At 37.8% G+C, this 26,064-nt stretch overlaps 1 protein-coding gene across 1 annotated transcript; it reads right to left on the minus strand.

The window, feature by feature from the left end:
- Positions 1-153: 153 nt before the first annotated feature.
- On the minus strand, positions 154-19,011 carry LOC107791609 (uncharacterized). Its single transcript, XM_075254944.1, has 9 exons — positions 18,509-19,011; positions 3,678-3,750; positions 3,371-3,574; positions 2,862-2,967; positions 2,693-2,797; positions 2,496-2,576; positions 1,824-2,422; positions 617-1,155; positions 154-531 (listed from the first exon to the last, which is right to left on the minus strand). The coding sequence occupies exons 2-7, from the start codon at positions 3,699-3,701 to the stop codon at positions 1,938-1,940; spliced, it is 1,005 nt and encodes a 334-aa protein (XP_075111045.1). The 5' UTR covers positions 3,702-3,750; positions 18,509-19,011; the 3' UTR covers positions 154-531; positions 617-1,155; positions 1,824-1,937.
- Positions 19,012-26,064: the final 7,053 nt, after the last annotated feature.

Here is a 26,064-nt window from a genome sequence, read left to right on the forward strand (position 1 = left end):
ATGGCTAAATTATTTATATGATTCCTGTATTTATTTTATCTTTATGTTGTGTAACAAATGACAGTTATATATAGATATTACTTGGCACTTGAAGGTATTTATAAAAATAACTTGAAGATTAAAGTCAAATTGTAAGACAAAGCTGTTGCTGTAAAAATGTAATCAGAGTACTCGAGTATAATGTAATCAACAAAAAGTGTTGTAGAAAACCAAAACGACATATTTCCTACATTGTTTTCCAATTCAACTACCAAATTTCACAGACCAAACTAGGAACACAATAGTATATTTCTTCTTTCGCTGCACTCTAGTCCTCTCGTTTTTTGCCGGAGCACCCTTCCTCCTTGCTAGCCTGCCAGTAACCTCACTCTCACTAATTGACCCATCTTCTTGCTTCTTTGTTGCATAGTCCCACAGTAGAGCTCCATAGCGTCTACGATGTTGCTTCTTTCTTGCTTTTTTATGTATGGGATTGCTAAATCTCCAAGGCTAACATACTCCGCAAATGCATCCACAAATACACCACAATCGCTGCATAAGATGAGAATTTTTCATTATATAACAAATGATTAAAATAAAATAATTAAACATATAGAAAGGGAGATTATTTTTTTACACTGAGCCTTCCTTTTGTTGTGGAATCTCAGCAACCATCCATTGTATGTCGATAGGGTCCGTAACTGGTTTCTCGATGTATGCCTTTGTGGTCTTGAAGTCAATGTCTTTACGTTTACCATAAAAACCAGTGCATGACAAATACAGAGGGATAATGATTGAAAACTTGTCAACCAATGTCTCAACTGTTTTATGACGGTTTGCTCTCACCATGGAATCATAAACATAAAGTTGTCTGTCCTTTATGTCAAAAACTAGCAACAACCAATGGAAGTTCTCTACAAGGTTCACAGGTATGAGCACATAGTCAACAAGATCCCAGGCAACATTAGCAAGAATTCTGTACCCAAGAATATATTCTCCAACATCATCCTCGGGTTTAACAACCGAATACCTTTGTTCCGGTGGAGAACTTATGAACTTGTCATAGATTCTTTCAATCTTTGTCTTGAACAAGCAATCGGTGGTTGTGAACCTAGTATTATTGTTGGGGCCATATTTGCCTCTTTTTCGCAGATAATACATAATAACATCAATGTGCTGCCAAAATAGAATAAACATATACAATAAGCTACGGTGTAACCACACTTGTCTACAAAACAGCTACAGATTAACTACAATTTGAATTTATTAAAAACTCTAACAGATTGCTGCAAATTAGCTACACTATAACTACAGAAATATAACAGTTAGTCCAAGTACCTCACAAAATGTAATTTAATTGTAGTTTGTATGAACCATAGTGAACAAGTACTATATGTACAATTGACCCATCAGACTACAAAACAACTACACATTAACTATATTTATGCACTGTCTACATTTATTCACTATACAGAGGAACAAATGAAACATACCACCTAACTTAAGGTCCCAATAATCAGCAAGTTCAACCTACAGTTAATATTAATAGGCACAATCACAAGCTCTACAATATTACTACAAGGTAACTACAGTTGTGGTACACAGAGATTCCAAGTCAGTCAAAAGTACCAAAATTCCAGTTTGTACATACAATCATCATCACATATGATACATAAGGTCCATAAAAAGCAAAATTTCACAGCTGAGACATAAATATAGTAACATATATATGTTGTCTACAATATTACTACAATTACACATCATAGCTGAAAAATAAACTACAATTACACTACACTGCTGAAGAAAAAATAGATATTGTGAATGATTCTGTTCTTTATACTTACTGTGTTATTTATGACTTGTCCGGGGTGAGCAAGGGCATAAAACCAGTCCTTCTTATCAATCTTTTCACAACCAAAATCCAACCAAGGCTTGATTTGGTTATCCTTCTTGGAAAATTAATATTTCCTCATGTAATAACAAAAAAATATCAAATACAAAAAATTGACAAAATGAATTACAATTTTAAAGTATAAAATGGTGAACAGACAGTGTAAAATGAAGCATTCATACCTCCTAGATACTTTATCACTACGAATGTATAACCAGTTGGTGAACCTTTCTGTCAATTCAGGATCTACATTTTCACCTATGACACTTGTGAAGGGGTGCTTGAAGTAAAAAAATTTAGGTCCAACAGATGTGCTGCCTCCAGAACTATACAAAGATGTGAAAGGTGATCGTGCATGTTTTCCCGGTTGCCTGGTTCTACCGGGATGAACAGGGGTTGATTCATCTGGTATGGGCTCGACATACATGACCAACTGTGATAAGTTTTCTGGCAGCTCAAAGTCATCCAATGTCAAACCTTTGTTGTCAATGCCTTCAGGAACAACTTCAGTCACAGTCACACCGTGAATTGGCGACTGTGGAACTTCACCTTCTGTAGATAAGTGTAGATCTATGTAGTTATGAACAGTATTATGGAGTTATAGAGAATATAGAGAATATATTACCTGCTTGTTGTGCCTTAGCTACTTCATCAATTACTGGTTCTTCCTCAATATTTCCTTGTAGATGTTCTGCTGAAACTTCAGCTTGAATGAATAATTGGAAATGAGAATTGTAGATATATGTAGGAATATGTAGTTAAGGTGTAAATTATTAAAATTTTGCATAAAAACCTTATTGTAATGAAGGAATGGTTCTGTACCTGTTTTATATGCCTCAGCTGCTTCTTGGAAGTCAGGATATAAGTCAACATGTGATTGAAAATGTTCTGGAGAAATTGTAGCTGCAACACATAGTGAAAAAGTGACTAGTATAATTAAATAATGTTGTCTTGAAATTTGTAGATATGTATGTAGGAATTTTGTAGATACCTGTATTGCTTGTGCTTCCATGCAGTTGATCACCAGCATTGAACTGGAATTGCTGGTTGTTCTCTCCTTGATGTTGGTAATTATTTTTTGTTGAACTACCAGCAAACTACAATTTTGGGAAATATTTGAGACTACTTTATTCATATGTCTTAATTAGTCTTAGTACAAAATTATATGTAAATTCTTACATTTGACTCGTCCAAATCAAACCTCTTGTTTATCACATTCATAACACTCTTCAAAGATTAATCTATGAACTCTCGAAGGCTTGAGAGTTCCTCAAAAACAGCCTTCCTAAAGGCATCTAACTTTCCATCAACCTAAAAATTAAATATATAATTAGTTGGTAATCTTATTCTAACTGCTACAGTTACACTACAATTCAACAAACTATAATTGTTATAGATTTATACCACAAATTAACTACAATGTATAACATACTATAATTGTTATGTAATGAAGTCAAAATATAGCAAATTATGTCAATATATTGTAGTTATTCATAATACCTGCACAATCCCCTTTTCCAACTTCCTGAGCTTGCTACTGATAGATTCAATGTCCTCTTGACAATCTGTATATTTGGGTTCAAATGATGGAGAAGCAGCAGTTGGAACATGTGATGGTTGAGCACCATGTTCATCTTCATATTGAATCTTGTCTGGCAGATTAAGCACTCCAAGCTCTTCTCCAGATTCAATCATGTTTGTGAACTGAATGATGAAAATAACAGTTAATTCAAGTGACAAAAAAATGTAGATTCAATGTAGTTATTATGAATGTAATTGTAGCATCATACAAAAGTGAAAAAAATACCTTGATCCACTCAGGCTTGATCATCTTCTCTTCAATTGCAGTTAACCAAATCTGCCCCCTTGTAGCTGACCATCTTAAAATGCAAGGTATAGATTCAGAACATCTCGTAGCAAGCTCGGTGCTGATGGACGAGCAACACTCATATAGCCACACTTGCAAGGCTAATGAGCATCCCCGTATCAGATAAGAATGTACATGGGGATTAAGACGATGTCGGACAGATTCAATAACCTGCTTGAAGGATTTGATACCCCATGGGTATGACTCAAAATTACCAGACTCTATTAGAAAGAACATAAACTTGTCTATGAAAGTCACATGGTCTTTATCAGAAGGACAAACAAAAAATTCCAACATATAAAAAATGCACAACTTCACCGCATCCACATCGTTTGCCCATGCTTTATTAGACACTACATTTTTTCAAATGCCATTTCTCAACCCTTTCTTTGTTCGGAAAATATGTATTCATTAAAGGGCTAACATAGGTGGAAGTGTAACCATAGTCTGAAAACTTATTCACACAATTAAGACCAGTTATCAATCCAAATTCTCTCAAGGAAAAATTCAATTTTTCACCCTTAAATAGTACTGAAAAATATGAGTCAGTAGCCTTTGTCAATTCATACTTCATTAGAAGATGAAGTGATTGGTTTTGCATACAGATTGTGGGGAGACCTAATAAGTAACCAAAACAAATTTTTTTGAAAACCCTTAAAGCATTCGGAGAGAGTAAAGCTTGTATCTGGCTAGGTATGCTAGGATCACACAAACTGTGGAATCTAAGCACACCATAATCAACATTTTGTTGTGAAAAGTAAGGTCCATTCTGTAGAAAATATAAAATTAATGAACATTAGTAGTTTGCATAAAAAGGAAGCAGTAATCTACATATAACTACATGACAAATACAAAATATAACTAGAAGAAGAATAGCCTACCCACACCTATAACTACAAAACAATAACAGAAGAACAATGCACGTGTAAACATTATCTACAGGATGTAACAGTTACTTCAAGTATCTCACATAAATGTAGATTAACTGTAGTTAGAATGAAGTTAAATATATGAGCTATACAGGCTACAATAAAAAATATTATATCTACAATTTAACCATCAGACTACACATCAACTACAAACTAACTACTTTTATACACTGTCTAAGAGTTACAGTTCCAATTAACCTACAAAATTGAGACAAAGAATCTACAAAATTAGGACAACACCACATTTTACCAAAATACACTTGAACAATCAAAGAAGAACAATGCACGTGTAAACATTATCTACATAATGTAACAGTTACTTCAAGTAACTCACAAAATGTAGATTAATTGTATTTAGAATGAAGTTAAATGTAGCAGCAATACAGGTTGCAATGAAAAATACCATCTCTACAATTTAACGATCAGACTACAAATCAACTACAAACTAACTACAGTTATAGACTGTCTAATAATCACAGTTCCATTAAACCTACAAAATTGCGACAAATAATCTACAAAATTAGGACAATACCACATTTGGCCAAAAAACACTTGAACACTAAATTAACACTTGAACAACAGATTTTTACAACCAAAATCAAACTACAAAATAGTGAGGAAACATAAATAGTGTTTACCTTTATTGAAACTTTTTGGTGAACCAATTTTGGTACTTTTTTTGAGGGTTTCTTCTTTTTTGGTTTTGATGAAGAAGGAGAGACATTGGGTTTTTTCACAGATGGAACTTTGGGGAAATCATCTACAAAATCGTCATCTATACTCAACTCTTTCCCCTTGCGTTTGAGTTGTTTCTCGACTAGTTTATCAACTCCACCAGCATCAACATCATGCAAATGCTTGCTTCTCATTTCCGCACGAATTTGTCTAGGAGATGAAATACCAGTAGTTTGTTCACTTGCATGCGTTGATTGTGGGTTTTTGGGTGGTGATTTTGGTGTTAAAACACCCAAATCAAAGGTTGGAATATCAGCTAATATAGCTTTTGATGATTTTTTTTTGGGAGTGTTGGTTTTTTTCATGATTTAGGAGTTGAAGACAAAGATGAAAGTGAATTCAAATCGTGGGGGATACAACTGAAGGTAATTAAGTGGAGAAGAAAGTGATGGTAATTGTGGGTGAGAAGAGATTGTACGAGAATGGGGGAAAAACTGAAGGTAAATCGGGGGGGGGAATTAACTGAAGGTAAATCGTAGGGGGTGTGGGGGGTGGGAGGAGAGAGAGGCGGTTAAACGAAATAACGTGAAAATACGGTCCTAAAATCACGCCTACAATAAATGAAGGAATAATTATACCCCTAATTTGAATTATGGTATATAAATGGTAATTTGATATGCTTAAATGTAATTAACACAATCCTTAAACAATGAAGGTAATAAGGTTTGATATATGGTATAGATAGGTTCCCTTGAAATAAAATATAAATAATTATTGAAGGAATTACAGCCCATGTCACTTGGCCTAATAGCCCAACAGAAAATGGCCCACATTTGAAGTTCTTCCTCTATTTAGCCCATGTTGTACATAACTTGAAAGAAGCTTTTCAGCCTTTAGCCCACTATTAAAGACATACTTTTAGGGTTTTTATTATTTTCTTCTTTCTTCATTCCCTTCTCTCTCTCACCGCCTCTCACTTCTTTCTTTCTAACCCATATAGATCTCTCATCTTCTCTTAACCTAGCCCCCGCTATTCCCCCTCCTCTACCCCCCACATAGTTCTGCCATTAATGGCTCGAAGAAGGTCGGGCTCCTACTCCGTCGTCCATGGTGGCAAGCAGAAGAATGAAGAAGATTTTTGAAAGAAACATGAAAATACACACAGATTTTGAAAATAAATGGCTCTCAAACTTGATTTGCACCAACAAACAACCACTAATTTTGGAAGATTTTGAAGTTTGAAGTTCTGGTAATTTTGGAAGAGTTTGAAGTTTGAAATTCTGGAAAATCATAACTATGTAGCAGGTTGTATCGACACTATATAATAGTGTATAATTGTGTATATAGGTATACAGACACCTCTTATACACTATTATACATGTTTATACAATATTGTATAATTGTGTATATTTGTGTATAATGTTGTATAAATATATATTTTTCCAGTTTATAAGGATGTATATACATTGTTAGCGTGTAAGAGATCTCTACAGAAGTTTGACACTTCCTTCTCTTCTTCTTTTTCGTGTATATGCTATATGAAACAGATTTGTACGCGTTGGAGGAATTTTACAATTCATTTATCAAATTTTTTATTTTTCTTTTATCCTGTTGGATTGCTTCAGCAATTGCACATAAAAGTGTTTGAATTTCTTACCTTCAGATAATATGTATTATTCAGGATAGGATTTTTGAGTTGTGTTGTGGCTTTTTTGCATTTTTTTTATCAAATGCTTAATAATCAAAGGAAATCAAGAGAATGAAAACAACTGATTGTATAAAGAGGGAGCAATAACGGTAGTTGATTGTGTGAAATAAGCTGTTTTTCAGGAATTAGCCGATTATTTTTGGGCTATAAATTTGCAAAGTGATATCTAGGCTATTATGTTGCAAGTCAGGTGTGTGAGTTGTATTTATGTGAAATTATCCCATAATTATTTGATGTAATTAATTAGTACTCGAAATTTTGGGTCATTCACTTTCATAATTCTAATTCTTTAATCAATTGTTACGTAATTACTTTTTGGGATAAATTCACATAATAATAATTGGGCTCCTTAATCTTCAATTTTATAGCCCATATTTCAATTTACAACTAACTAGACCAAAAATAATAGGCTAAGATTCAACATCCAACTCCGATAGGTTTTCGAAATTACTATTTAATTTTTAAAAAAGATTGCTCAAGCTTTTAAGTTAATTTTCGAATAAGTAACTGTGACTCAAATATTAGTTCAACAAACCAAATTCATTTGGATGGTGAAAATTAGATTTTTTAACAAGTTTAAATATGTGGGTTAAAATTCGAATTTGATTTTGCGAAAAATTTAGAGTGGGTGTTATTTAGACTTGTTAGAAATAGTATAAGGAGGTTGTATATAAAATTTGAAGTCCTTTAATAAAGATTTGGACTGATTTTGAACAAGGATTGTAACTGAAAACCGTGGAAGAAGTTCGTCTACATACGCTTGTATAAATGTGTATAAGATGTGTTTATACACTAATATACAAGATTATACATAATTATACAAAAAACTGACTTCGTCTTCTTCCTTGCGTCTTTTCTGAAATTTAACTCAAATCTTGCTCAAATCTACTCCAAATCACTTCAAATTGAAATTTTTGAACTCCTTTTGACTTTTTCAATCAATTGGAACAATACCACATCCAAACAACTAACAAACTCAAAAAATCCTATCTTCGAAAGCAAAGCTTTGAATGGCCTTCAATGGTGGATTTCTACCCTTCAATTTTCTTACATTGCAATCAGGTGACACGGGGGAGAAACAGAAATACACGGCACCTTGAAGCATATGTAGAAGATGTGAGAAGAAGAGAGAGTGAAAACAATGGTTGTGAGAACACAGATTTAATTCCATAGCTTTTAGAAACAATGGTTGTAAGAACACAAATTTTGAATTTGCTAGTGCTTTCAAAATATATACAATATGGGCTAGGTCGGGTATAATTTAAAAATATGGGCCATTTTTTGTTATGGTGTGAAGTCACGTGTACTTTCTTGTAATTCTTTCTTACTTTTTTCAATTTAAAAGGAATGTATAAATTTTTGTTTCTGCAATTATTAGCAAAATGGTTGAAAATGTAAATTGCTTAGTATATTGTTGACAAGTGTGCACACCGAAGACTTCTACTTTTATTGCAAAAATAAAATGTTAACTTATTACTGCTTCTCATGTTCTTTGAGAGAGTAAATAAAAGGTATAGGCTAAGAAAGTAACATATTTCAACCTAGTGAAGAGCGCAGTTGAGGAGGAGAAGAGGATTTATAGGGAGTGTTATAAGAAGGCTAAAAAATATGTGAAGTTAGCGGTCATGATGGACAAGACTGCACGTTTCGACGCTTGTATGAGAAACTTGGGGCAGAGGTGATGACAAGAGACTGTCTAGGTTAGCCAAGGTTATAGAGAGGAAGGCTTGAGACGTGGATCAAGTGAGGTGCATCAAAGACGATGAAGGCAATGTATTGGTGGAAGAGGTATGTATTAGGTGTAGGTGGCAAACATACTTCCATAAACTCCTAAATGAGGATAGGGACAAGAGCATCGTGCTTGGTGAATTGGAGAACCAGCGACATTTTGGGTTTTGTAGGCATATTAAAGTGGAGGAGGTTGAGGGGGTAATGCGGAAGATGAGCAGGGTTAAAGCGGTTGGGTCAGATGACATCCCGATAGAATTTTGGAAGAACGCATGCCGGACAAGCTTGGAGTGGCTTACCGGATTTTTTAATGTCATTTTAAGACGAACAAGATGCTCGGTGAATGGAGGTGGAGTTTTATGGTATCGTTGTACAAGAATAAAAGTGATGTCAGAAATTACACCAACTATAGGGTATCCAGCTGAAAGTTCGGGAGAGTGTATGGGTGGAGGGGAGGGTTAGGAGAAGTGTGTCCATTTCTGAGAACCAATTCAGATTCATGTCTGAGCGATCGACAACAGAAGCCATTCATCTTGTGAGCAGATTGGTGAAGCGGTATAGGGCGAGGAAGAAGGACTTGCATGTGGTGTTCATTGACCTATAAAGGCCTATGACAAAGTCCCGAGGGAGGTTCTATAGATATGTTTGAAGGCTATCATCATTCTAGTAGCATATACTAAGGTGATTAGGAATATGTACAATGGTGCTAAAACTTGGGTAACTACTGTGAGAGGAGGCTCAGAATATTTTTTAGTGATGATGGGGTTACAATAAGGATCAGCTATTAGCTCATTTTTATTTTCCTTGGCGATAAATGTGCTGATGTAACACATCCAATGGAAGGTGTCATGGTGTATGCTATTTGCAAATGACATAGTGTTGATTGACGAGATGCATTTTAGGGTTAACGTAAGGCTGGAGGTTTGGAGACAGACCCTGGAGTCTAAAGGTTTTCAGTTGAGTAGAACAAAACAGAATACTTGGAATGCAAGTTTAGTGACGAGATGCATGAAGCAGAAGTGGAAGTGAAGCTTGATACACAAGTCATCCCCAAGAGAGATAGTTTCAAATATTTTTGGTTTGTTATCCAAGGCAAGGGGAAAATTGACGAGGATGTTACATATCGTATTAGAGCCAGGTGGATGAAATGGAGGCTTGCATATGGTATTTTATCACCAAGACTTAAGGGCAAGTTCTATAAAGTGGTAGTTAGACAGACTATGTTATATATGGATAGGCTGACCAAGTCTACACATTTCATTTCGGTCATGACTACCTACACCTCTGAGAAGCTGGCTTGAATTTATCTTAGAGAGATCGTTTGTTTGCATGGTGTGCCAGTTTCTATTATCTTGCATCAAGGCACTTAGTTTACATCGCATTTTTGAAGATCCGTGCAGCATGAGTTGGGCACACCGGTCGAGTTGAGTACGATATTTCATCCTCAGATGGATGGGCAGTTCGAGCGTACTATTTAGATCTTATAGGATATGTTTCGAGCCTATGTCATTGATTTCGGGAGTCAGTGTGATCACTTTCTACCACTAGCAGAGTTCACTTACAATAAAAACTACCAGTCAACCACCCAGACGGCTCCATAAGAGGCCTTATATGGGAGGCAATATCATTATCCACTTGATGGTTCGATCTTGGGAAAGCTAGATTATTAGTCACTGATTTGGTTGGTGCGATGCTTTGGCTAAGGTAAAATTAATTCAGGAGCGGCTTTATACAGCGCATTCAAGGCAAAAGAGTTATGCTGATAGGAAGGCTCGTGAAATGGCATTCACAGTGGAGAAAGGGTTCTACTTAGAGTTTTCCCATGAAGGGTGTGATAAGGTTCGAAAAGAAGTTGAGCCCTTGGTATATTGGTCCTTTTGAGGTTCTATAGAGAGTTGGAGGTGACCTACAAACTTGCTTTGCCACCCAACTTATCAGGAGTTCATTCGGTAATCCATGTTACCATGCTCTGAAAGTACTATGAGGATCCGTCACATATTAGATTTTAGCTCGATGCAGTTAGATAAGGATTTGACTTATGTTGAGGACTCAATGCCATTTTAGATAGGTAGGTCCGAAAGCTAAGGTCGAAGAACATTGTATCATTGAAAGTTAAATGGAGGGGTCAACGAGTCAAGGAGGTGACTTGGGAGACTGAGCATGATATGGAGGGACGATATCCTCATCTTTTTGGAACTTCAAGTATGTCTCTATACTCATTCGAGGATGAATGTTTAAAAAGGGGAGAATGTAACGACATGGGCGATCATTTTTTGTATTTGAGCCCCATTTCCCCTTTTAAAGCTTTTCGTATGTGCATTTGTTATTTTTTGACTTGGGAGTATGAATGATTTTGTTTCAGAAAGATTTTTGGATCGAATTGTAACACCTAGTTCCTAGTTTTGAAGTTTAAGTTATGAGAGTTGACCAAGATCTATATTTTGTGATAACGATCATAGAATGGTGTTTTGATGGATCCAATAAGTTCGTATGGTGATTTTAGACTTAGGCGTATGCTCAAAATTAAATTTAGAGGTTCCCAGGATGTATTGGGTCTTGTTGCAAAAAGTTGGCAATTTAAAAATTTAGAAATTTCATATGTTTGACTATAGATTGACTTTGTGGCTATGAGGTTAGGATTTTGTTTTCGGGACTTGGAATGAATCCGTTTTTTCATTTGAAACTTGTGTGCAAAGTTTGGTCTCATTACGAGTTGGTTTGATAGGAATCAGACGCTTGGTTGCGATTTTAGAAGTTATTGAGTTTCATTGTAATTTGATGCGATGTGGTGTTTGATTGGTGTTTGTTTGTGAAGTTTATGGTCGTATTTGCGAGATTTCCTAGGACAGCCAGGTTTCTCTTTTGCGGTCCCTGTGTCGCATTTGCAGAGGTTGTATTTTTAAACCTCTGATCGTAAATGCGCCTGCGGCTCATTTATATCTGGTTATTTCAGGGCTTATTCTCATTTTGTCATATTTTTTAGCCCTAGACTTGGTGGGAGGCAATTTGTTGGAGGCGATTTGCATACATAACTATTGGGTAAATGTTTTTCACTTAATTTTGATATTATAACTTGATTTCTTGTGGATTTTAATATTAAAATCATGGAATTTAAAAGGAAATTTTGGGAATTTTTTTACTATATTTTGAAAAATAGAAATTTTAGATCTGAAAGTCGATTTGGACTCGATTTTGGAAACTAATCTTACATTTGGACTCGTGGGGTTATGGGTAGTCGAGATCTACCTTTCGACTCGAGTTTTGATCGGGCGGACTCCGGGGTTAACTTTTGTTGATTTTTTCAGAAATGTGGTAAAGATTGGGCCTTTGTTGTTTGGAATTAATTCCTTTAGCATTGTTTGATATTATTGATTTATCTAGATTTGAGCCAGACATAGGTGAATTTTAAAAAAAAAAGGTTTTTGGAATATTAAATTAACTTGTTTGAGGTAAGTATCTTGGCTAACCTTATATATGTGGAATATCCCTTAGAATTTAGTCTAAATTTAATATTTTCATGTGAAAAACGATGTGTACACAAGGTGACGAATGTGTACACAGGCGTATGTGTGGCTTATGACCGGATTAGACCGTTTATTATTAATATGCTTTACTTTAATAATATACTTTGTATGAGACATGCTTAAAGGACTTTGGGGATACATGATCATGATTGCTACAGTGAGTTAGCAACAGTGATGCTTTATTTGTTGAATACTCTTCTACACTTTATTATATTGTCATGTCCTTGGGTACTTTGTTGTTAAGCTCTAGGCTTATATCTTAATAAAATTTTGGGTATTGTTGCTTTATGATATCGTGGCACATGTAGACATATTGTGCGGGTTGTTTGTAGTTGTATGGAATATAAAGATGGCATCTCACTGTTGATGCTGTGTTATGCGCATGTGGCGACATAAAAGAGGCATTTCATTGTGATGTGCATATGACGACATAAGTGTGGCGATATGCATATGCGACGACATAAGGGAGACATTTCATTACTATGTGCATGCGTCAATATAAGGGTGGAATTTATTGATGATGTTATGTGATATTTCAAAGTGTTCTTCTTGATGTTGTTCATGTGTTGAAACAGGGTTGATACATTAATCGCATACTTGTTTCTTAAAAGTTTTTGTCTTGTATTTATACAAGTTGATAGTTAAATTTGACATGCTATTACGTGTCCCACTGCTATTTGATATTTTGTTGACAAAGATGTGTTATTCTACATTGAGTTGTTAATACACACTCTACGAGTTTGTTGATATTTGTCTTTGTTACATATTTTGTTGTCAGTTTTCTTTTGATATCTTACATCGTTTATTTGACTAGTAAGTATCACATGATTTTAAACTCATAACTACTTCACCAAGGTTAGTCTTGATACTTACTGGGTACCGATTGTGATATACTCATACTACACTTCTGCACATTCCTTTGTAGATCCAGGTACTTATAATCGAGCAGATGGCTAGGAAGGCATGTTTAAGCTTATTGGAGACTTCAAGGTATCCCTGATATTCCGTTCGCAGGCCTTAAAGTCACCCTCTTTAATTTACTTCTACAATTAATGTATTCCAAATAGTATTTCACTCTTCGTGACTTGATATGTATTCCATATAGAGTTTATGATTCAGTGTTACCGGGTTTTGGGAAGCTGATTATTGTATCCACGTTTGGTGTATTATCGCATTTCCCAATTTTATTATATTTGAAGATGTTATCTTTTGATTGATATTGTTGTGTGATAGGCTTACCTAGTCTTAGAGGCTAGGTGCCATCACGACCCCTATGGTGGAATTTGGATCGTGACAAGTTGGTATCAGAGCTCTAGGTTCATAGGTCTACGAGTCATGAGCAAGTTTAATAGAGTCTTGTGGATCGGTACGGAGACGTCTGTAATTATCCTTAAGAGGCTACAAAACTATTAGAATTTTTTTACTTCTTTCATTCCTTATCGCGCGAATTTATTTATTTCAGAGTTTGAGCATCGTCTTTTTATTCTCTCACAGATGGTGAGGACACAAGCTTCAGTTATTGATGATGCTGCCCCTAGGGCCGGTGTTGCTAGAGGTCGGGGCATAGGCAGAGGCAAAGCACGCGCCACAACGAGGGTCGTGCTAGTGCCACGACAGAGGAGGCACTAGTAGCTCCGATTTAGGCGCAAGCATATGAGGGGCCTATTGCTACCCTTGAACTTTAGAAGATCTTGACACACTTTCTGAGCATGCTTAGGACTCTGGCTCAGGCGGGGCTGATTCCGGTTGCACTAGCTACTTCACAGGCTGGGGGAGGAGTTTAAAATCCCTACACATACTCCAGAGTAGTGAGCTTATGTTGATCAAGCTCCAAGTGTTATACCGGTGTAGCCTGTGATTGTGGTTTGGCCCGAGGTCGGTCCAATTGCGTCAGTTCAGGAGTAGAAGGGGTTAGCGAGGTTCCAGAAGTATTATCCTCCTCATTTCAGCGGAGGGTCTTCTGAGGATTCATAGGGTTTCTTGGACCAGTGTCATCGCATTCTGCGTGATATGGGTTTGGTGAAGTCGAGCGGGATCGACCTTACTACTTTTCAGCTGACGTAACTGACATATAAATAGTGGCAGACTTATGAGGCGAGTAGGCCAACTGGCGCAACACTACTTACTTGGTCCCAGTTCTCTGATCTTTTCTTGATGGAATTTATTCCACAGACCTACAAGGGTGAGTTGTGTAGTGAGTTCGAGCAGTTGCACCAGGGGATTATGACTGTGTTCTAGTGTGCTATGAGGTTTATAGAGTTATCACTCCATGTACCTGATTTGGTTTCGAGAGAGAGAGAGAGAGAGAGTCCGTAGATTTATTGATGGACTCATTTATAACCTCATATTTGGGATAACACGGGAGTTGGAGACTGAGACTCCATTCCATCAGGTTGTGGAGATTTCTAGGAGGTTGGAACGCATCCGCCGACAGTAGAATGGGGATAGGGAGGCTAAGAAGCCTCGTAGTTCTAAAGGATTAAGTAGTTCACACTCTTTTATTTCTGCCCGTCATGGAAGAGGCTTTGTTAGTTGGCCACTTCATTCCACACTTCAGGTTACCCGTAGTGCTCCAGCTAGCTAGGGACCCCATGCTACTCATATTGGACAACCATCTTTTAGCAAACCTTCTGCACGGGGTTCTTACAGTTGTTATTCCAGTCATCCAGAGCAGACTCAGTACCAGCAACCACGCCCACAAAGGGATTGCTTTAAGTGTGGTGATACTAAGCACATTGTGAGAGATTGTCCCATATTTCGGAGGGGTGAAACTAAGTGGGGTACTCGTCTATGGTTTCCACATCAATTTATACTTCACCTATACAACCGATTAAGGGTGGAGGAAATGCGGGTAAAGGACATCCTAAATGGGAAGGTCATGCCCATTGTTATGCTTTCCTTGGTAGGACTGAGGCTGTTGCATCAGATGTTGTTATTATAGGTATTGTTTCGGTCTATCATAAAGATGCATCAGTTTTATTTCATCTAGGTTCTACTTATTTGTATGTGTCATCCTATTTTGCTTTATATTTGAATATGTCTCGTGATTCTCTAGATATTCATCTTTATGTGTCTACACCCATTGGGGATTATATTGTGGTGGACCGTGTCTATATCATTCTTGTTTGGTCACTATTGGGGGCTAAGAGACTAGGGTTGACCTTTTGTTACTTATTATGGTGGAATTTGATGTAATTTTGGGCATTGATTGGTTGTCACCATATCCTATATTCTTGATTGTCATGCTAATACCTTGACATTGTCTATGACGGAGTTAAATAGGTTAGAGTGGAGATGGTGGTGTCTTTTTTGAAAGCACAATGGATGGTTAAGAAGGGGTTTTTGGCATACTTAGCTTTTGTTAGAGATGTGTGTGTTGATGCACCCACAGTTGATTTAGTCCCCTAGGTGAGGAAGTTTTTAGATATTTTCCATGCAGACCTACCGGTCATGCCATCCAATAGGGATATTAATTTTGGTATTAATTTGGTGCCGGGAACTCAGCCCATATCTATTCCACCATACTGTGGCTCCAGCCGAGTTGAAAGAATTAAAGAAAAATCTTCAGGAATTGCTAGATAAAAAGTTCATCAAACCGAGTGTTTCACTTTGGGGTGCACCGATTCTATTTGTGAAGAAGAAGGATGGATCCATCAAATTTCATATACTTGAGATCGCGGTACCATTGAAGATCAGAGCTTCAGATATTTCTAAGATGGCTTTCAGGACCCGTTATGGGGACTATGAGTTCTCAGTGATGTCTTTTGGGCTGACTAATGCCCCTTCAACTTTCATACACTTGATTAACAACGTCTTTCAACCTTATCTAGATTCCTTCGTCATTGTGTTTATTGATGATATATTAGTGTATTCTCGCATCCGGAAGGAGCATGAGCAGCAGTTGAGGATTGTACTCTAGATTTTGAGGGAGAAGAAGCTATATGCTAAGTTCTCTAAGTTCGAGTTTTGGTTAGACTCGAGCATTCTTGGGCCACATGATGTCCAATGAGGGGATTAAGGTGGATCCAAAGAAGATTGAGCCACACCTCAAAGTTGGTCCAAACCTTCCACTACTACTGAGATTCGGAGTTTTCTAGGTTTGGCTAGGTATTATCGCCGCTTCGTGGAGGGTTTCATCTATTATAGCCCAATTTACTAAGTTGATGCAAAAGGGTGCCTCACTCAGGTGGTCTAATGAGTGTGAGGAGAGCTTTCAGAAGCTCAAGACTACCTTGACTATAGCTCCAGTTCTAGTTTTGCCTTTAGCATCGGGTGTATATACAGTGTACTATAATACTTCACGAGTTGACATTGGGTGTGTATTAATGTAGGATGGTAGGGAGACCGCTTATGCTTCACATCAGTTGAAGCCCCACAAGAAAAACTACCAAGTCCATGATTTGGAGTTAGCATCCATTGTTCATGCGCTCAAGATTTGGAGGCACTATCTTTATAGCATGTCTTGTGAAATATACACATATCACCAGAGTCTTCAACATCTATTCAAGGAAAAGGACTTGTACTTGAGGCAACGAAGGTGTTTAGAGCTACTAAAGGACTATGATATTACAATTTTTTATCATCTCGGAAAGGCCAATATGGTGGCCGATGCTTTGAATAGGAAGACAGAGAGCATGGGGAGTCTTGCTTTTATCCAGCTAGAGAGCAACTAGCTTTGGATGTTCAGGCTTTGGCCAACAGGTTTGTGGGGTTGGATATTTCAGAGCCTAGTAGGGTTCTTCCTTGTATTGTATCACGGTGTTCCTTGTTTGAGTGCATCAAGGCACGTCAGTATGATGATCTCCACTTGCTTGTTAATAAGGGAAACAGTGCATCACAATGATTCTAAGGAGGTGACTATTAGTGGAGATGGGATATTGAGGCTTCATGGCCGGATTTGTGTGCCTAATTTGGATGGGTTGTGGGAGTTCATTCTTGAGAAGGCCCATAGTTTGTGGTATTCCATTCATCTGGTGCTGCAAAGATGTTCCATGATTTGAAGAAACACTACTGATGGAGAAGGATGAAGAAATATATTGTTGAGTATGTGGCACAATGTTTGAACTGTCAGTATGTTAAGTATAAGCATCAAAGATCGAGTGGTTTGCTCTAGAGGGTAGATATACCAAAGTAGAAGTGAGAGCGTATCACGATAGATTTTATAGTTGGGTTGTCATGAACCTTGAAAAGATTTGATGCAGTGTGGGTTATCGTGGATAGATTGACCAAGTCTTCACATTTCGTTCTAGTCATGACTATCACACCTCCTTTTTACCTACACCCTCCCGGAAGGGAGTATATAGGAGTTTTTTCCAATTTAAGTGACAATCGAAACGAGATTATTTATTTAAAATTCAGAGTTGCCACTTGGGATAATTTATGGTGTCCCAAGTCATCGGTTCAAATCCCGAATCGAGGAAACGATTGACTCTGTTTAACAGTCCGCGAACCAAAATCCGGTTAAGGAATTCTGTTAACCCGGGAGAAGGGGTTAGGCATTCCCAAGTTCCGTTGTTCTAGCGCGGTCGCTCAACTGTTATATTCGGCTTAATTATTTGATTTTAGTACATGTTCAAACCTATGTGCAGATTTTAACTTTTATAACCGCTTTTGCTCAATTAATTTTAAGAAAAATTCAACGTTATCAAAAATACGTCTTGAACCACGTCACATAAATGCACCCATGATCTGCAACATATTTTATCTAATATTGTTGAGACTTGGATTTGGGTCACATAAATGCGCACCCGAATTAGGATTACGTATCATAACTACGTCACGGGAACCGTACCCGTAGCTATGATAATTTTATTATAATGCGCCTAAAACAACTAGCGCATCTAAATTATTTTCCTAATCTTTGAGATTGTTGGGATGCCAAATTTATGAACAAGATATTATTGGGGCAAAGGGTTAGCTAACATGATCTATTACTTGGCCCAAATTCCTTATGGTTCAAGACCCACCTTATGACCCATTTTTATTCTTTGCCAAGAAAGAAACAACTCCAATTTTCCATCTACCCAATTAAAAGCAATTATTCAAGAACCAAGATTATGCACATCACAATCAAAATACAAACTAATTAAAACAATTTAATTGAAAACTAAGACATGCCACTCAAACAACGTAGAAACAAAAATCAACCAACACGCGCACCGAGCTATCATAGCACAATAAAATGAGAATGAAAATTGAGGAATTGACCTTTTATTGATGAACCAAGCTGAAAATTGCAAGTCAATTGGGCTAAACAAAGCAACAATCCTTGAACCGAAACACCGAAATTACAAATCGAAACCTCGAATCGATGCCGGAATCAACCTCGGCGTGCGACTGAACACTGACGCCAAACCTCAAACCAAGTAAAATTTACATCATCGCCTATCTGAAACTTCCAACTTCGACGACAATGGCCTTACAACAAATTATGCAAATTTCACCATTGTATAAAACAAGATTATGTGAACCTGTGCCTATGAGAATCTCTACAAACAAATAGCTCTCATTAAATAGCTCACTCTAGTTCCTTTCCCTAGGTGTATGCGTGAGTCTATTTTTGTGGATGGTAAAAATTTTGCAGCAATTGAAGTTGAACTTTCTTGGTATTCAGGGAAATGAATTTCGAATCTTGATGTAGGATTTGGAATTTGTTTTAGGTCGGTATGGATTTTGAAATCCGAGATGTGATTGCATGTCAGGAATTCGCCGTTTTCATTGGAGTGTAGGTCTTAGGCCTTGTATTTTCGCTGATGGTCCTTAGATCTAGGGTCTCAAAACGGCTGATTGTGTGTATTTTTTTTTGGTCCGTATATTTAGGTGTTAGGTACTATTATATAGGGGTAGAGATTAGATTAGGGGTATGGGCCTAGGAATTATGGGCTAGGGAATTGGGCCAAAGACTAGAAAAATGGACTACAAGATTTATAAAGACGGGATAAACCAACCTAAAACTAATTCCTCCTTCTAAAATTATGTACAATTATAATATAAAAATATAAAACTAATTTTAATTAATTGAACTAAACTATAAAATATAAAACTATTTTTTGTGTTTTCAAGATTATATAAAAATAAAGATAAGATACTATTTTTGTATATATTTTTTTTACTTTATGAAAGGTACATAAAATAAAAAATATTTTTTTTTGTAATTTTCATTTTCTTGTAGTAAAATAAAGTAAAAGGGTAAAAATGAGTTGAAATAGCTATATTAGGCCTAAATTAAATATTTACGTGCTAAAATATGAAAAATCTTGGGGAGGGTCAAAAATAACATGTCTACAGCTGCCCCTCTTTGATTGGAAAGACGAAGTATTTTCAGACAAAGAACGACTAGACAGTTTTTTTGACCCTACCCTTATTTGGATAGACTAAAACTAAGATAGCGAGGAATGTGACCAAGCTCTGGTATCTGAGCTGCCTACATATCCTTGGCTATAAAGGAATCAGGCCACGTGTAGTTCAGAGGCGAGTGAGATGATGGAGTATGCCGAGGTGGACAGCCGGTCGAGGTGCCGTTCCACCAAGGTTCCGGTCTGCGGTCCTATTATTACTTCAAAAATCAAAATATGAAAAAGACTAGCTAAGCCTGTCAACTACGAGTTACAAGATTCTTATCTATAAGTCTTCTAAAGCTTGATCTTGAGTCTTGAATGGTTCTTCATGCAGACATTGGATTTAAACCTTGACACTTGTTAGCTGCAGGTGCTGGTTTTTTCAACTTTTCGGATCAAAACCGGACAACCATGCCTGTGACCTAAGTCAAGTCTTGAGCATCCCACATCTTTCATCAACTTCTGCATTTGGATTAACTTCTTGACTTTCTTTTTTCTTTATTGTGACTAACTTCTGTTAATCACCTCGGACTATTAACTTGCATTCTTGCTGCGAGCTTCTTTTGTTGCTGACTTGAATTGTATTCTGAGGTGAATTCTCTTATTCTCCAGGTAGGCTCCCGATTGCTGAACACTTGCACTGCTTTTCCCTGAAACTGCTTTCCCTTGAAACTTGAACTGTCTTCCCTTGTTCTCCAGGTGGGCTCCTGACTGCTAACTTGAAATGTATTCCCTTCTCTCCAGGCGAGCTCCTGCCTACTGACTTGAAATGTATTCCCTGCTCTCCAGGCGGGCTCCTAATTTCAACAAAATAGACATAACAAAGAAAATTTTCTGCCTCAGTTTGATGGCTGGGCACAAATGTGAGTGTAAAACTAAATCATGTTACCAATTATCAATAAGAACTTGAAAGCTAAAACTTAAATTATACTCCCTTGTTCTCCAGGTGGGCTCCTGATTGCTGACTTGAAATGTGTTCACTGCTCTTCAGGCGGGCTCCTGACTGCTAAACTTGAATGTATTCCCTGCTCTCCAGGCAGGCTCCTGACTGCTGACTTTAATGTATTCCCTGCTCTTCAGGCGGGCTCTTGACTACTGACTTGAAATGTATTCCCTGCTCTCTAGGCGGGCTCCTGACAACTAACTTGAAATGTATTCCCTGCTCTCCAGGCGGGCTCCTGACTGTTAAACTTGAATGTATTCCCTGCTCTCCAGGCAGGCTCCTGACTGCTGACTTGAAATGTATTCCCTGCTCTCCAGGCGGGCTCCTGACTTCAGCGAAATGTATTCCCTGCTCTTCAGGCGGGCTCCTGACTGCTAAACTTGAATGTATTCCCTGCTCTCCAGGCGGGCTCCTGACTGCTGACTTAAAATGTATTCCCTGCTCCCCAGGCGGGCTCCTGATTGATAAATTTGAACTGTTTCTCCCTGTTCTCCAAGTGGGTACCTGATTTCAACAAAAATAGACAAAATAAAGAAAGTATTTCTTTCCCAATTTGGTAGTTGGGCACATATGTGAGTGTTAAACTGAATTATATTACCAAATATTTCTAAGAATTTGAAAGCTAGGTCCCATTATCCAGGGGGGTCCTGACAATTCTTACCTAAACGACAATTTTAAATCTAAGTTATATCTTCTAAGGGTGTGACTTTCGCTAAATCTTGTTATCTAAGAGGGTCTTAAAACTACATCCCATTATCCAGGATGGTCCTGAAAACTCCTAGTTAAATGACAATTTTAAATCTAAGTTATATTTTCTAAAGGTGTTACTTCCGTTAAATCTTGTTATGCAAGCCAGTTTTAAACTACGACCCATTATCCAGGAGGGTCCTGAAAATCAAAAGTCAAGTTTTATCTTAAGAGTGACAATTTCACGGCTAAATTATGTTACCCTACAACAGAACTTACTCTAAACCTTGTTATCCAATGGAAATCCTAAAGCTAGGTCCCGTTATTCAGGAGGGTCCTGAAAACTCCTAATTGAATCCTATCTCAAACATGTAAACTTTGAAGCCTACTTATGTTCCTTTGGGGCGCACTTATGCTAGATCTTGTTACTCATAATTGTTTTGAATTTTGAACTAAATCCCATTTTCCAGGAGGGTCTTGAAACTTTAAATTAAATCCCATTATCCAGGCGAGTCCTGAGAGTTTACGGTCAAACCTGTTTGGTGCTTGCCTTTCCTTGCGGTGAGTTTCTCCGAAACAAACGAGATTTCCTGCCCCTGTTTCAAATCAAAGAAAAATCTTGTCAGTTTAAAAATATGGTGGTTGGTTTGTGGCCTTGACTTTGAGGGCGGTTGCTTCTTCACTTCTCATGATAACCGATTTCCACTCAAAGACCTTGCTTCTTCCTTGACTAATCACTTTCTCTGTCATCCTTATCACAGAAAATACCTCTTCTCCGTTCAGACCCAATTCCCTTTATCTGTTGCATTGCTCATGAACTGACATTTACCAACCTTTGTGTTTCACCGAAAATACCTTTGATCCGTCCACCTAACACCCTCCATCTATTGCATCGTGCTCTTGTGTTGACATGAATTCCAAAGCACGTTAATTGCCATCCACTTAGTGCGCATGCTGTTCCTTCCTGACTTAAATCACTGGCCTTGGCCTTGAAGTCTATTGTTCCCTCACTTGTCACGATAACTTTGATTTCTGCTTGGAATACCTTGCTTGTCACTGGTTAAACACTTTCTTTGTTGATCTCATCACATAGAATACCTTTGACCCATTCACCCAACATCCTCTATCTTTTGCACTGTTCACGAATTGAAATATACCAAACCTTAGTATTTCTCATGGACTCCAAAGCATGTTGATTGATACCAACTCAGTGCGCTTGTTGTTCTTTCCTAACTTATGCTACTTTGATATGCTGGCCAGATCCCGTTTTGTGCAATTGGAAAGCTGGTGACAAATTTTGAAGTCATTTCTCACTTATTCTAACCAAACAGACTCAGGAAGATGAAGTAAACAAGACAAAAGGAACAGAGTAAAGGACAAAGGAAATAGATGATTCCTAACAAGAAAACTACAAAGTAGAAACCTATCAGATGTGGAAACCAACTCTAATGACCATGACATGCGCATGTTGATTAAGTGGCCTAATCTGTCAACAAGTCTGATGTTCAACTCTTGTTATACCCATGAACCGTGAAACTGGACTTTAGTGCTCCGATTATCTAATCTGATTCACAATCCTTATTCGACTTGTAGTGCCCGAAGGGTTTTCACCATCAAACCTCTCTTATTCTGTTCTTTCTCTCAACTTACCGTCGCTTTATGGTGCACGCGAGGGTTTTCACCAATAAGACTCTCTCATTTTTGGATTTCTCTCAGCTCCCGTCGCCCTACGGTGCCCGTGAGGGTTTTCACCAATAAGACTCTCTCATTTTCATTATTTTTCTACTTGGACTAGAGTGTTGCCCCTGATATGAATTACCTCTCCTTGCTTGACTTGGCATCTCTCGAAGACTGATCAGAAGGTCTTTCTTTGGACCGTAACATGGGCTTTTGGATAGGGTTAAAAAGAAAGGATATCAAAGGCTCAAAACAATTCACATGGGTTCAAAATTACAACTTTCAGACTCAAATTTCTTACAACAACCACAACTTCTGCCCCAGTTTCTTGCTTGGGGACTTTTGGATTTTTATCTTGATGAGATCGAACCGTGAGGCTGCCTACGTATCCTTAAAAGGAATCAGGTCGAACGTAGTTCATGACATAGGAATTACTTTGTTGTGATTTTCTCTTTTCTCTTTCTTTTCTTTCTCTTTTTTGCTTTCTTTTTCTCTTTTTGTTGTTTTTCTTCTTCTTCTTTCTTTTCATTCTTTTCTTTCTCTTTTTTTCCCTTTTTTTCTTTTTTTTTATTATCATTTTTCTTCTCTCCCTTTTCGTTCTTTTCTTTTCTCCCTTTTCGTTCTTTTCTTTTCTCCTTTTCCTTTACTTATCTTTCACGCTTGTGTTTCTGATCTTTGCTACTGATTCCGAAAGAGGGGTATGAAGAAAATAAACAAGGCTCAAAGGGGTAACGAAGGATAAGGTGTTTAGATAGTAGAACAAAATGCATTCGTCATTCCAATCTTCAAAATATGCCAAGTACAAACAACACAATTAAACAAACCAAGAAAAATATTCGTAACATATTTTGATTGCGCCAGACTTGATAACCATATCCACACATTTGCCTTCTATATCTGTTAAATACGAAGCACCATTGGACAACACTCTCATTACGATGAACGGCCCCTGCCAATTTGGGGCAAACTTGCCTTTAGCTTCAACCTGATGCGGTAGGATGCATTTCAATAGTATTTCTTTTTGTTCTACCTGCCCCAGTTTCACAATTCGGGCTTGAAGTGATCTCAAAATGCCTGTACGTTTTTTCCTCAAATGTCCCTATCATCTTCAAAATTGTTTCATTGCTTCATGATTAAACTAACTTTTTAAGACCAAGCTGAGAATTACGCGTGCATGTCATGTCACTAGAGTCAACAGGAAAAGGACTATAAAAGGAAAAGAGAACTAAACAAAAATGACTAAAAATAACAGAAAATAGAAAATTGCATTAGACAGATGGTGAAAGAGTTTGAACAACAAATCAAGCAAACTAAACTGGGTTACAACCCTAGAACAAACCTAGACAACACTAAACGAGTTACTACGAAAATATACTAGGCAAAATAAAAGGATAGAAGGGTTTGAATCACAAGACAATATTCGGATTATAACCCTGAAAATAACCCGGATAACAGAAATGACAACAAAATAAACCACCAAGACTCCTCTCCAGCTAGCCAAGAGATGAAGCGTCTTTCCAATTACCAAGCACAACATCTTAGCCACTGGGTTTCACATCAATATTTCCAAAACCATTAACAACTTCAATATCATTAACTTCAGTCCGCAAATTCCCAAGAGGATTCGCATGCTCCTTGTCACTGTCATTGATCACAATTACCCTTTCTTGAATCATTCTTTCTATTTCCCTTTTCAAAGAACGACAATCTTCAATGCTATGCCCTTGGACATTAGAGTGGTACATGCATCGTATAGTAAGATCAAAGCCTTTTGCATATAGGTCTGGAGTATAGCCGATGAGCGGCTCAATCAGGCCAGAATGCTTTAACTTTTCAAACAAGCTTGTGTAGGACTCCCTAATTGGCGTGAAACTACTTCTTTGCCTTTGTTCCCTTCCCTGCCCCTGTTTTCTAGGGTTGTTGGGTGCTCGAAAATGTTGTGAAGTCAAGAATGTATTATCCGGTGCTCGCTCGCCATATGGAGTGACCTGGTGGTTGGACATATGACAGGACATTGTTCGGAGGATAATACTGAGGTGGATTATGTGGAGCTCGGGGACAAGTTTGGGGTTGGAGTTGAGGCTGGATATATTGGTGAGGCGGACCTTTTGGTCCACATCGTGACTCTGAAACAACCATGGCAAAATCATCATGTTCCTTCTGACCTAGCAGGCTTCCTATGTCGTTCTGAATTGCTTGTGTTGTGGCTTTTAAAGCAGAATAACTCATGATCTTGCTAGACTTCAACCCATCTTCTACCATTTCTCCCATTTTTACCACATCATTAAAAGACCTACCCACAGCCGTGATCAAATTCGCAAAGTAAGTTGGTTCTTGAGCTTGAAGAAAGTACTCGACCATCTCTTTTCTTCCATGGGAGGATTGACTCTGGCAGCTTGCTCTCTCCATCTGAGCCCGTATTCCCTAAAGCTTTAATTAGGCTTCTTTTCCATCTAGGCGAGGGACATGCGATCTGGGACAATTTCTATATTGTACTGAAAGTGTCTGGCAAAGGCCTGAGCCATATCATCCCACGTGTACCACCTGCTAGCATCTTGGCGGGTGTACCACTCCAGAGCTGCCCCACTCAGACTTTGACTGAAATACGCCATCAATAATTTGTCTTTCCCACCGATGCCTCTCATCTTACTGCAATAGCCTCTCAAATGGGTTACGGGATCTCCATGTCCGTCATATAAATCGAACTTTGTCATCTTAAACCCATCAGGCAGTTGGACGTCAGGAAACAAGCACAAGTCTTTGTAAGCCACGCTCATCTGGCTCCCTATCCCTTGCATGTTTCTTAAAGACTGCTCTAAGATTTTCACTTTCCTGGATATCTCATCTTGCTCCACTGTCTTAGCATGCTTTTCAGTTTCACCGGGAGGCTCAATATGAGGAGCGGGAGAGTATGAATCTGAGACTTTGAAAGTTGGTTCTGGAGCATAGTGTTGGGCATTAGGGACTTTGAACACAACCTCATTAGAGGATCGAGGAATAGTAGCTGGGGGAGGAGCTACAAGAGCATGAGTGGCCAAAGGAGCAGGATACGAGGTGGTTTTGGCGGGTAGAGTGTGAAAAGGTTGTGGGGGGGTGATATCAGCAACAGTGGGAATCTG

This window comes from Nicotiana tabacum, chromosome 1 (assembly GCF_000715075.1).
Source record: "Nicotiana tabacum cultivar K326 chromosome 1, ASM71507v2, whole genome shotgun sequence".
Classification (NCBI taxonomy): Eukaryota; Viridiplantae; Streptophyta; class Magnoliopsida; order Solanales; family Solanaceae; genus Nicotiana; species Nicotiana tabacum.